This window comes from Zalophus californianus, chromosome 17, assembly GCF_009762305.2.
Source record: "Zalophus californianus isolate mZalCal1 chromosome 17, mZalCal1.pri.v2, whole genome shotgun sequence".
Lineage (NCBI taxonomy): Eukaryota > Metazoa > Chordata > Mammalia > Carnivora > Otariidae > Zalophus > Zalophus californianus.
The window spans coordinates 59,572,712-59,585,864 of record NC_045611.1 but is presented as its reverse complement, the minus strand read 5'-3'; the positions used below and the strand labels follow the sequence as shown (position 1 = coordinate 59,585,864).

General features: G+C 48.2%; 1 protein-coding gene across 11 annotated transcripts in view; it reads left to right on the top strand.

The window, feature by feature from the left end:
* The window catches only part of LOC113936240 (zinc finger protein 586-like), a 32,054-nt gene that overhangs the window by 10,267 nt on the left and 8,634 nt on the right, over positions 1-13,153 (top strand). Inside the window, exons 1-5 of one of the 11 annotated variants that reach the window (XM_035725146.1) lie at positions 8,033-8,159; positions 8,427-8,600; positions 9,330-9,385; positions 11,032-11,158; positions 11,956-12,111. Coding sequence is in view for 10 of the 11 variants with exons in the window: in XM_035725137.1 (XP_035581030.1) it covers positions 7,884-8,159; positions 11,032-11,158 (403 nt within the window). In the remaining variant the exon portion in view is untranslated. The other 10 variants (XM_035725138.1, XM_035725142.1, XM_035725139.1 and 7 more) reach the window with 10 other exon arrangements.

Here is a 13,153-nt window from a genome sequence, read left to right as displayed (position 1 = left end):
TGTGAGGACCCTTTGGGGAGATCTGTAAATCAGGAAGCTGGTCCTCACCAGACACAAAACCAGACCGTATGGGGAATGTTATGGGAAATATCCAGCCTCCAGAAAGAAGTTTCTGTTGCTTACAAGCCACCCAGTTTATCATATTTTTGGAGAGCAGCCTGAGCTAAGACCCACGTGAAGAATGTGGGTAATGTTTTGGGCAAAGACACCGTTTCATAAAAATTCAAATTCACCGTGGAGCATGACCACATGAGTGAGGTGAAGGACACCCGTCCTTCAGCCAGATATTTGTCTTCATTCCACACTTCAGGGTTCACACTGCAGAAAGACTTTAAAATGGTGGAGAAGGTGATCCTTCCTTAGCGTATTATGCTGAGGAGAACCTTATGAGGCAGCCACCTTCCTGAATTGAGTTTTGTTCACCTGCATGTCCACGGTGGAGTGACTTCCCATAAGTTCCAGCTATTTGGGAAAGTTTAGAAGTTGTATTGGGTGTTCTGATGTGTCTGAAGTGATTGCTGGAAGTCACTGCCAGATTCTGTGACAGAAATCATTTCACCTCTGCCACCTGGATGGTCCCAGTAATGAACATCTGTCACCACCCAGCTTAATGATGCTGACCACTTTGCTTTATCGTTTGCTGATGGAAGTTACGGGTACTGGGATCTCCTCATTGCCTTCTAAGTTAGTGCATGGATGTGACCCAATGTTGACCCTCCGTACCTCTTGAGTCCTGGATGGTGTTTTGCAGAGAAAGACTAAAGATTTTAGGGACGTTGTTAGTCTCCTGAGGATTGTGATAAATCTTTGCAGCTTCTAAGTCAGCAACACAGGAATTGGGTGCTATGTGCTGCTCTGGTTTGTGCATTACTCCCATCCAAGTACTAACCAGGCCCGACCCTGCTTAGCTTCCGAGATCAGACGAGATCGGGCGCGTTCAGGGTGGTATGGCCGTAGACTGGTTTGTGCATTACTAAATGCCTTTTTTGTTTAATTTTGTTTACCATTAGTCTTAGGTGTTAAATTCACTCTAAGGGGTGGTGTGAAATTAGAATTGAGCTCTGCCAGACATAGGAGTGAACAGAGTTCACTGCAACCCAAACTTACTGTGTCTCAGAGAGGATGATTGCAAATGAATAATACAGAGGTCAGTTCTGCTGTCCAGCTTGGGCTTTAATTTGCATTAAAACTCAAGACCTTTGTTATGGGCTGAATTCTGTACCTAACATTCATATGTTAAAGTTGTAACCCCCAGTCCCTCACAATGTGACTATAGTTAGACATAGCATCTTTAAAGAGACCATGAAGTTGAAACGGGTTATTGGGATGGACCCCTAGGCAGTGTGACTGGCTTCATGATAAGAAGAGATGAGGGTACAGGCACACAGATGACCATGTGAAGACAGGGAATCCCCATATCTAAGCCAAGGACAGAGGCCTCAGAAGAAACTAACCCTGCTGACACCTTAGGTCTAATTTCTAGACTCCAGATTTGTGGGAAAATAAATTTCTCTTGTGTAATCACCCAGTGTGTGGTCCTGTGTAGTATCAGTTCTAGCTAATACAGCCTCCCAGGATCCATGTCTGGTTTTGTGGTCGGGATGCCAGGAAGTTTTGTGTGCTCAGAGGTCACCCTGAAGAGGGAGCAGTTGAGACCACTCCAGTGCTTGTGGAACAACAAGAATATTTTGCTCGTCCACAGCTGATAGCACAGGATGCCAGGCGCTGTTGAGTAGAATCTCTACCCCAGATCCTTCAAAGGAGCCTTGTGACCTGATGTACCGTATTCACTTGTAACACCACAGAGGCAAGGGAACTGTAATTGGTAATCTAGATGATTGGGCCATTAGGGAGTAGAGGAGACATCAGCCACCTAGGTGGTGTGTACCTCTGAAAAAAGTGTATCCACGATGTTGTAGTGACTGGCTGGGCAGGATCAGAGTGCACAGAAATTCTCCACTTTCAGACACCGGTATCCTGTGTGACAGACGTCATTGTCATAAAATCCAAAAGTCTCTGAATTCTCCTATCCTCTGTGGTGCTAACATGTCATGGCCGTTGTGACAAGTGAAGGCAGGAAAAAGGTAAAGACAAGGGAGGAATTCATGCTCCAGGGATGTAGCTTTTGTGACCCTGCCCAGCCGGCATGCTTGTTGGCATTGTAAAGGACTATGGCGGACACCTGTTCTGAAACATTCTCCACCCAGGGTGTCTCCCAGGTACTCTCCGGCCTTAGGTCTAAAAAAGCAGATCTTTCTGAAGGTGGTTGTGCGGAGTCCTACACCTATTAATGGTTTCTCCTGAAGATCCGTTTCTGTTCGAAAGTCCTTGAATAAGCATTTCTCCTCTAGGTGGACTTCTCAGCCTTTTTCGTTGGCCTGAAGGCTGGAGGTCGTTTTGCAAGTACGTCCCTTTCAGTCTGAAAGAAAACAGTACCGTTTTCTTCTCTGGATGTGCACCACTATTGATCTCTGCATCTGTTTGGAGCATGTGGGTTATTTCCAGTGTTTCCCTTTCACAAACAAATCCCTCTATATATTTTCATTATAATTCCTTATGCAGATAGAGGTTTCATTTCTCCTGTGTTAAAACTCAAAGCACAATGGCTAAGTCACAGGTAGATGAGTGTGAACATTTTCATGAAAGAGCCAAAATGGGATCTGAAGGGTTCACTATTGCATTCCCACCAGGCATGTATGAGAGCTCCAGTATATTCATTCCTGCCAGTACTTCATAGGGCGTCTAATGATAGTCCTTTTAGTACGTGTGTAGTGCTATCTTGTAATTGCATTTCCTAAGGATTTCTGACTTTCAGTTTTTTCTTGTTATTTAACACCTGTATGTCTTGTTTGGTACAGTTTCTGTTTGTACCATTTGCCTGTTTTCTTTGATGTGATTATGGCTAGTTCCCTTTTCAATTACAAATTAGCCATGCACACAACAAAGGTAAATGTTAAAATTTTTCTCATTCTTACATGGTGTGACATTTTTCTTTATGTTGTCATGGTACTACTAAAAGGCTATTTCTTCGTTTACTTCAGATTTTTGTGGCCTACTCATTGTCAGGGACCAAAACACCTTAAATGTTTAAGTCTAGGGTACATTCATTCCATTATGTCATCATTTTCTAAGTCCAGGCCTTCAGAAGAACAAAAATCCATCCCTGCTCTGTAGTGTTTGCCAATTTCCAGAGTGTAAATTCTCCCATTGTGAGAGCAGGATATTCTCAGAGAAGTGCTGAATAACTGTATATGGATGTTTGGTGGAAAACCACTCACTGTGGGGGCTGTGAGCTGCTTGGAGGTGTGCAGGAGCCTCTCAGGCAGGAGTCGTTAATCCTGACAGGCCAGAGGGGAGGGACGTCCCTGAACACCCTGACGGGTGACTGAAAATCTGGCTGGTGTCACCTTAGTAGTGACATGGTTGTCGGGCATACCCACTCAGTTCAGATTCGCTTCCTCCGATCCCACCCAGTACACTGGAAGAAATTCTCACCGTGGAACACCAGCCTCCAAGTGATTTAATCTCTTCTCTTTCTGTAATAGTTGACTATTGGTCCCCAAAGAGTCGACATTCATCCATGCATCTCACCACCGCTCTGGGCTGTGTTCCCAGGCAGCTGTCTCAGGGGAAGTCTGCTGGGCCCAGGGAGGTGGTGGGTCACTGGGCCACTTCCGGCCTCCCCCTGGCCAGGAAGGGCTGGGAGCCAGGTGGGGTAGGGCCTCCCAGAAAAGACAGGGATTCCCTCCTGTTTGGGGCCTCATCCAAAAGATCAAGAGTCAGTCCAGGCCTCCCTCTCCACCCGAAGGAGGGTCCCTACCAGAGGGTCCCTGGGTCAGGTGTGTGGCAACCTGTGGAGGTCTTATTCCCCGCCACACACACACACATAATGTGGGATCAGGGTCTCATCTCGGAGGACATACCAGGAAGGGGCCTGCAGGGGTGCCTGGTGCCAGGTGGTAGGGCAGGGCAGAGACAGAGGAGTCACCTGGAAGTTGTTGGAAGAACCCTCTGCATTAAGTACCCGTACTTCACTGGAGATGAAGTTCCCACCATCAATCCTTAAGGCAGTGCCCTGCCCAGAGCTCTGGCCATTCTTGCCCCTCAAGGACACAGCACAGTCCATAGGTGAGTCCTCCGTTCTTCCCACCAGCACCATCATTACGTCTCTGGTGCTGATGGATGTAGAAGTCTGGACTAAACTCAGTGGATTAGGTTGTCCACAGTTATCTTAAGGGGGAAAAATAAACAGGTGCATATTTTTCTTTTTTTTTTTTTTTAAAGATTTTATTTATTTATTTGAGGGAGAGAGAATGAGAGATAGCACGAGAGGGAAGAGGGTCAGAGGTAGAAGCAGACTCCCTGCTGAGCAGGGAGCCCGATGCGGGACTCGATCCCGGGACTCCAGGATCGTGACCTGAGCCGAAGGCAGTCGCCTAACCAACTGAGCCACCCAGGCGCCCCAGGTGCATATTTTTCAAAAAATTATGACTTTGGGGCGCCTGAATGGCTGTCAGTTAAGCCCTTAGGCTCAGGTCACAATCTCGGTGTCCTGTGATTGAGCCCTGCTTTGGGCTCCCTGCTTAGTCAGGAGTTTGCTTCTCCCTCTCCCACTGGCCCTCCCCCCCCTTGTGCTCTCTCTCTGTCTCAAATAAAATATTTTTTTAAAAAATCCCCCAAAACAAATTATGACTTTGTTGTAGTGTTGGGGCATGGCGGTGCAAGAGCACCTAGCCTGGGGGTCCCAAACAGACTAGGTTTGGCCACTCCCTGGTGACAAAATCCAAAGTCAGAGAAAGCAGTGGTGGTAAACAAGAAAGGAATCTCAGGGAGCCCACACAGAGAAGACCATGGCCTCACCTCTCAATGATTGTCTCCCAAGTGCTGAGAACACTTCCAGGTTTATAGAAGGAAAATGTGGGGCCAAGGTGGGTGGGTACATGCAGGTAGGCAGTGAAAGTCAAATAGATCATAGTCCTGGAGTCAGTCATGGGTGGGGACTTGCTGGCTCAGGGCAATCCTTAGTGCTCGAGGGCTAGTTTTTGTTCCCATCAGGGGATGCCTTGCCATTGGGGTCTTCCATCTGAGTCAAGAGACAAGCTGGAAAGAACCCAACTAGAAAGTCTGAAGTCAGAATGGGGGCAGCCAAGGTCGTCTTTCAGTTCTAAGAAAAACGGTATGTATGGGTAAAGCCAACTCAGGCCCTCAGGCGACCTAGTAATCTTAAGGTTAAACAAGCACCCTTAGCCTACATGATTGATTTACTTTTCTGTTTATCTGTAGACCATGCATTCTCTCCTAGAAAGAGCTGGGAACTTCTGCATGCCACAAAGCAAAACAGACCCTCTTGCACAAACCCCAGGTACTAAGGAACCAGACCCCCTTGTACAACCTCCCAGCACTGTGACAATATCTATAGCTAGCACATCGAGTCTGCGTGTAGTCTAGAAGTGTTAAAGACTACTGTTCTCCCTTTCCTGGTTAGCTGCCCTAAACTTTAAAAACCCCTGGGTGAGGCAGAAACCTTGGAGTTGGCCTTTGAACAAGAGTCCACGTTCTCCGCAGGTGGGCAGCCTTCCAAATAAAGCTCATTTTCCTTTCCAGTCAATCCTCTGTTGAGTATTGACTTTTGGAGTGCTAGGCACCCAAATTGGGATTTGGTAACAGGAATGTATTTGGACACAGGCACAGAGCAACCCATCCCTTTGCCAAAGCAATTCTAAAAGGATATCATGGGGCATCTGGGTGACTCTGTCGGTTACGCATTTGCTTTTGGCTCGGGTCATGATCTCAGGGTCCTGGGATCAAGCCCCACGTCTGGCTCCCTGCTCATGGGGGAGTCTACTTCTCCCTCTGCCCCGCCCCCCCACTCATGTTCTCTCTCCAATAAATAAAATCTTCTTTAAAAAATAAAATAAAAGGATATTATATGGGGCACCTGTGGGTCCCAGTTGGATAACAGTCCACCTCTTGATTTTAGCTCAGCTTGTTATCTGGGGATTATGAGATCAAGCCCAGCATTGGGCTCCATCCTCACTGTGGTGTCTGCTTGAGTTTCTCTCATTTCCTGTTCTCTGCCCATTCTGCTGCTCACGCTCGCTCTCTTTAAATCAATAAATTAATTTTTAAAAATCTTAGAAAAAGTATACCATACTGCAAATATTGTTTTTCTGGACCAGGCACAGTGGTTAAAGGTTTTTCACTTTTTATGTTCATAAAGGAGCACTTATCCACTAATAAAGTACAGTAAATCAGACATTCTAGACATTACCTTTTTAAAAAAAAGATTTTATATATTTATTTGAGAGAGAAAGAAAGAGCAAGCACAGAGAACAGAGGTCAGAAGAAGATGGACAAGCAGACTCCCCGCTGAGTAGGGAGCCCCAATGTAGGACTCAATCCCAGGACCCCAGGATCATGCATGACCTGAGCTGAAGTTGGACACTTAACCAACTGAGTCATCCAGGCCGTCCTTCAGACATTAGTTTTTAAATGAAGGAAACAAATGTGTACTGATAAATTTTACAGCCTGTATTCTGGATCTTGCAACTCTAGAGGAGATTCCTTTCAATCACAAGAATATCAGGTCCCTGTCTTCAGGAACACAAGGAGAGCATGGAACATTCAACTGTGTGTCTGTCTTACCCAGAAACGTCTTAAAAACTGACTCCTGGGCTACCACTATAGTGTCTGAGTCAGTAGGTCTGGGATGTGGGCTGAGAATGAACATTTTTAATGAGCTGACGTAAAGCTAATGGAGAGGTCAGTGCAGAGATGAAACTGCGAAAACAGGTTATTTAGGGAAGGCCAGGCTGCCTCCCTCCAGGCTCCAGTACAGGAGGCTGTAGATGTACAGACTGTGATGAGCAGCACAGCAAAGGGTTTCTCATGCATAACTGCTGAGTGTCTCTGCAGTGAGCCAAGCAGGGTAAAAGCTTAAAGGGCTGGAGTCCCAGGGTCTCCACTGCAGAAGAGTCCACAGGAAGCCACCTAGGCACCTGCTTCTTTCGTGTGGAACTGCAAATCAACAAAGAGGCCACTAGGTGCAGGTGGCTCCAATGCCCTTCCACCTAGATAGGCAAACTGAAACCTAACATTTATAAATGCCTCAATGTTTTTTGTTTTGTTTTTTTAAAGATTTTATTTATTTATTTGACAGAGAGACACAGAGAGGGAGCACAAGCAGGGGGAGTGGGAGAGGGAGAAGCAGGCTTCCCGCGGAGCAGGGAGCCCGATGCAGGGCTCGATCCCAGGACCCTGGGACCATGACCTGAGCCGAAGGCTGACGCTCGACGACTGAGCCACCCAGGCGCCCCATACTTGTCCTGTCTTTAAAAACCTTTCCCTTTCTGTAGCGCTTTGGAGCTGCCCTCTACTTGTAGATGGGATGCTGCCCAATTCACCTATCAATGAATAAAGCCAGCAAACCTTTACAATGTGATGGGTTGAATTTTTGTTGCTTAACGGGAACTAATCTGTTCGCAACTAATCCTACTGAAACTTATGAAACTGACTCTAACACCTCAGGGTGCAAACATTTGAGGAGCAACAACATCTTTCCACCTCTACACAGACTCATTCCTTTCTGAAATGCTGTACGAAATGATATGTCATTTACCTCAGTAAAAGTATTTACGAGCATCTCAAATAGTTTTCTTTGGAAGCTGACATTCCTGGAGTCTGAAAGCAGGGCTCTTCTCTGCCTTTAACGAGGAGCAAACCCGGTCCCTCCGGGGCGGAGCCGCGCTTTCCAGCATCCCTCAGGGTGCCACGTGACCAAAGCTCGCGACTCCGGGGCGGAGGACCCCCTACCGGAGACCGCCAGAGCCCCGGGAGCCACACCACCCGGAAGAGCCCGGCTCCGAGCGCAGAGCGAGGAGCCAATGAGGGACCAGCACACGGCGTTTCGAGGCGAGCGCAAGCGCCGGGGGCGGGACTTCCGGTCGCGTCCCCCCGCAAGTCCTCCAGCCTCAGGTTGGCTCCGTTTATCCCGTAAGGGTCCGGAGCGCGCGTCGGGGTCCGGGGGCCTGCTCGTGAAGCCGCGAGGGGAGGCGCCGTCCTCGGCGCACACAGTCGGGTCCCGGTGTCCGCTCCGCTCCGGCCCCGCTGCCGGCCCACCGAGTCCGATGGCGGCGGCCGCGCCCAGGGAGCCGCCGCAGGTAAGCGCTCGTCCCCCGGGCCCTCCCCGCCGTCCCCCCACCCAGACCCCGGAGGCCCGAGCGCGGGGCGCCGGCTCGCGGCCCTGCGGCCCAGGCCCCGGCGTCGGACGGGGCGGCGGCGGGGGGCGGGGGCCCCGTGTGCGAGCGCCGGCGTGCCGGCGTGAGGAGCGGGCTCCGGGCCGGGGGGCCGGCCGGGGCAGGGGCCGGAGGGGGTCTGCGCCGGCGGCGGGGAGCAGCACATCGCCCTTCTTTCTGTCGGGAGCACAGTGCGGCGCGGCCAGGGAGGCCCGCGCTGCCCGAGAAGCCCGGCCCTCCTGGCGCTGCTGAGGCGGTCTCCGCCCGGGGTCAATAGGCGTGGTCTGGCCGCGAGAGAGGAGAGCCCGCCGCGGGGGTGAGCGAGGAGGCCGGGCGCGCGGGAGGACGGAATCGCGGTAGTCGGCGGTATTTTTTTGTTTTTTTAAGATATTTTATTTATTGGACATTTAGAGAGCACGCGCGCGGTGGGGGGTCCGAGGAGAGGGCGTGAGAATCCCAGCCGACTGCCCTCTGCGAGAGGAGACCAACTGGGGCTAGGTCCTGTGATTCTGACCTGAGCCAGAATCAAGAGTGGGGCCCTCGAGGGACTGAGTCACCTAGGCACTTCAGTGTTATTGTTGATGGAGTAGAATGGCTGCCGTGGATGTTGGAGAATTGGTTGCATTATGGTCCTTTTTTGAGAAGAGCTAAACCAAATGGAGGGTGTTGCAGGTGACAAGAGGAAGGGAGGAATCAGGGAAAACTCCAGGTCTGCGAACCCTAAAAATGAAACAAAAACTGGCAGTTATTTTACCCACAAAAATGGGTTTATTTAGGAATGAAAATACAATTCAGAACAAACAAGCTTAGGCAAAACAATAGGACATTCAGGAGTATAAAGGAGAGGTAGGATTTTTTTAAGGGGAAAAGGGCACAGTTTTGAAGGCTGTAATAAACTCCAAGTCCATTGGAGTAAACTGGGAGTTTGAAGAACAGTGGCTTCGCATTGGCTGAGCTGTTGGGTGGTGTGATCAGGAAAGCCTGTCTTTTTGGGTGTGGGGTAGTGAAGTACTTTGGCAGTATAAGGTCAAGTCTGTCTCTTCCTCTTGGGTATGACTCCATTTTGGTGAGGTTTCTCATTATTAATTTTCACAGGTCCTAGCAGCCAAAGAGATCGAGGCTCCCATCATCCGGATGGAGGTTACCAGTAGGTTGGTTTTCCATCGGGATACCTAAGTTGTTTTGACATTGTTTACAATCTCTGATGTTTCAGAGACATATGAGTGATGGGAAAAGGTGGGCAGCTGGACAGGAAAGTTTGGGAAACGGGGAAGGATTCAGGATGAAGAGTTAGAAAAGTGATGGCTACTGTGTGGACCAGGGTGGAGATTTGGATCACTTTTAGGAAGGGAAGGCAGAGTATCGTGGCAATGCTGTTGGTAGGTCGGAGGGTCTTGGTAAAGTGTGCTTCAGAGTGGTATTGTTCAGCACCTGGTTGGGTTTCCTGGGCATTGCCAACACAGGTGGTGAAGGAGAAAGAATGATGTGGCAGATACATGGGCAAACCTTCCATGGAATGATGGGACAAGAGATGGCTAGGACACCTAGGAGTATTTTTTTTTCAGTAGTCTCCATGCCCAGTGTAGAGTCTAACATGCGGCTTGAACTCTTGACCCTGATCAAGACCTGAGCTGAGAGCAGGAGTCAGACCCTTAACCCATGGAGGCACAGAGGCTCCCCCTGTCCGGGAGCATTTGAGAGTCTGGAGATGCCCTTTATTCAGTGGTGTAGGGCTTCAACAGAACTTTGGTGTGAGTTTGTGTGGTGTTTGTAGTGTTTCAAAGTTTTGCTGCTGGAAAAGGTCTGGGGCAAATGTGGTCATTTGTGATTCACTATGCTGGGCAAGGAGACCATTAGGGTTGATGTATTTACAAAGGTTCAGTGGAAAGTGGAGTATTCTGATTGTTGAGGGACAGCGTGGGCAGCAGAGAAGTAGAACAGGGTCCATGAGTGTCCTAAGGTGACATGTGGTTGTGAGTGTCTGTTACTGAAGGGAGGGTTACAGGCAGCTGAGGCGGGCTTCTCAGCAGCATTTGAGGCTTTCCCTCATTTGGGATCCATGGGAGTACTGGGTGGGACTGGAACCTGTTTGAGTTTGTCAAACATCCTTTGGATGTCACGTGACAAGTACGAGTGTGAGTCAAGGGAGGATCCTTTGTTGTGGGGCAGGAAGGTGTGGGAGTTCATCTGTGGGGTCTGAAGACGTGAGAGTGGTAGAGTCTACAGAATCCTGTACACGTGGAGGGGAAGTGTGAGCTAAGGGCCTTAGCGCCCTGGTACTGAAGACTTCCTGGGAAGCAGGGCCTATAATTGGCTTTTTTTTTTTTTTTAAGATTTTATTTATTTATTTGACAGAGAGAGAGGGAATATAAGCAGGGGGAGTGGGAGAAACAGGCTTCCTGCCGAGCAGGGAACCCGATGCGGGGCTCGATCCCAGGACCCTGGGATCATGACCTGAGCTGAAGGCAGACACTTAATGACTGAGTCACCCAGGCGCCTCTGTAATTGGCTGTCTTGAGGGCACGATCTGGGAGACTCCATGGAAATATCGTGGCAGAGGGATGGGACCTTGCAGGCCAGACCCAGAGCTTAGAGTGCATCCATGTGTCCCCCTGCCTGTTACTGCTGAGGACTGAACACAGTGATTGATGGGAAGGTGAGAAGAGCGTGGCATTAGAGGCACCAGGACCTGGTATTTATTGGGAAGGTGGGGAGACTGGGGTGGATGTGTGGGGGGTTGGATTGTGGGTTCTCAGAGAGAGGATGTTCATGATTTCATCTGTCTGTTTCATGAAAGGGTGGTGTGACCTTTGAGGACATTGCCGTGTACTTCTCCTGGAAGGAGTGGAAGCTTCTTGATGAGGCTCAGAGACGGCTGTACCACCATGTGATGCTGGAGAACTTTACACTTATATCCTCACTGGGTAAGGCCCTCACCTTCTCCTTGACCTGGACTAGACTCTCTGTTCTGCGTCCGCCCTCTGCATTTTCCAGGGTAGGTTTATCCTTCTCTCATGTGGACTGTGGGCACTGCTTGCTTCCCCAGCTTTCTGGTTAGTTGCTTTTGTTGCTAGCTCTGAGTTGTTGGTGTGCCCTTTTCTCTGCCGTGCAGCTCCCAGTGCCCTCTGTGCTGAGCCCTGATCGGGTAAGATTGGAGGTCAGTGGTCATGCAGTGAGGCTGATGGATTGCACCTTGCTTGCCCTCTCCCTGGCTGGGTCTGTGTGTTCAGATCCGTGCCATTTCTGTGGCCTGGGATTTGAACCTTTCCTACAGGTGCCATTTCCAGTGCCTGCCTGTGCCTGAAATTACAGGCATTGGCATGTTTACTGCTTATGTGGATCATGGGTTACTTCTCAAGACCGTCCTGTATGGGTGGCACCTGGGTAGCTCAGTTGTTAAGCGTCTGCCTTCGGCTCAGGTCATGATCCAAGGGTCCTGGGATCGAGCCCCGCATTGGGCTCCCTGCTCTGCGAGAGGTCTGCTTCTCCCTCTCCCACTCCCCCTGCTTGTGTTCTCTCTCTTGCTGTGTCTCTCTGTCAAATAAATAAACAAAATCTTAAAAAAAAAAAAAGACTGTCCTGTATGGTTCTTTTAGTAGTGTTTACATCTCTTCTTCTACCTGCCCTCCTCCCATGAGCTTTGTTGAGATATGACTGACAAATTTATATTATTGAAATTATATTACATAATGATTTGATACACGTTATAATTTTTTTTTAGATATTTATGCCTGAGGCATGGCTTAATCTCTCCACCCAGACATCAAGACCTGGGCCAAAACCAAGAGTTGGATGCTTAATTGACTGGGCCACCTAGACGCCCTTACATTATGGGGAATTATTACAAATGAACCTAATCGACACAGGATTGCTTGACGTAATTACGTTTTTTGTTGGTGGTGGTTCCAAAGCTTAGTATCTACTCTGATAGCAAATTTCAAGTGTACAATAAAATATTAACAACTGTAGTCAACGTGCTGCATTTTAGATCCTCAGAACTTATCTTGTAAATGTTAGTGTGTATTCCTACCAACATCTCCGCATTTCCCTCAGTCTTTAACTTCTGGCATTCTACTTTCTGTTTCTATGAGTTTGACTCATTTTTTTCTTAATAAATATCCACATACGTGGGTTTGTACCCTGTATCCACATACAGGGTTTGTGTTTTGCTGTGTGGCTTATTTGACTTAGCATAGTGTTTTTCAGATTCATCTGTTTGTGGCAAGTGGCAGCGTTGCCTTCCATTTTTATGGCTGAATATTCCTGCACATGTGTGTACTAAATGTTATCACTTTATTAATTTATTTCTCTATTTAGATAAAATTTATTTATATATATATATACACATATAGACTCCATACCCGATGTGGATCTTGAACTCACCACCCTGAGATCAAGAGTTGCATGCTCTATGGACTGAGTTGGCCAGGTGCCCCATATTTGTCAGTATAAACATTCACACACACTTAATGATATTTTCATATATTGGCTATGTGAACAATACCGCAGTGGATATTCATGTTCAGATACGTTGTGGAGATACTGATTTTGTTTCCTTGGGCTAGAAACCTAGAAATGGCAGTGGTGGACTATATGGTAGTTGTATTTTCAATTTTTGGTGGGTCTCCCTAATATTTTCCATAATGACTTCCCTATTTACGTTCCCAGCAGCAATATTCAAATGTTATTTTTTCTCCACATCATGACCAACCTGTTACTTCTTGTCTTTTTGGTAATTGCCATTGTAACGGGTAGGAGGTGATATTTTGTGGTGTGGTTTTCATTTCCCTGATGATTTGTGATTGTGAGCACATGTTAGTCACTTGTACATCCTTTTCACACTCTTGTGTGTTTCATTGGCTCTGGTGCAACATTTTTTTTTTTTAATTTTATTTATTTGATAGAGACTCAGCGAGAGA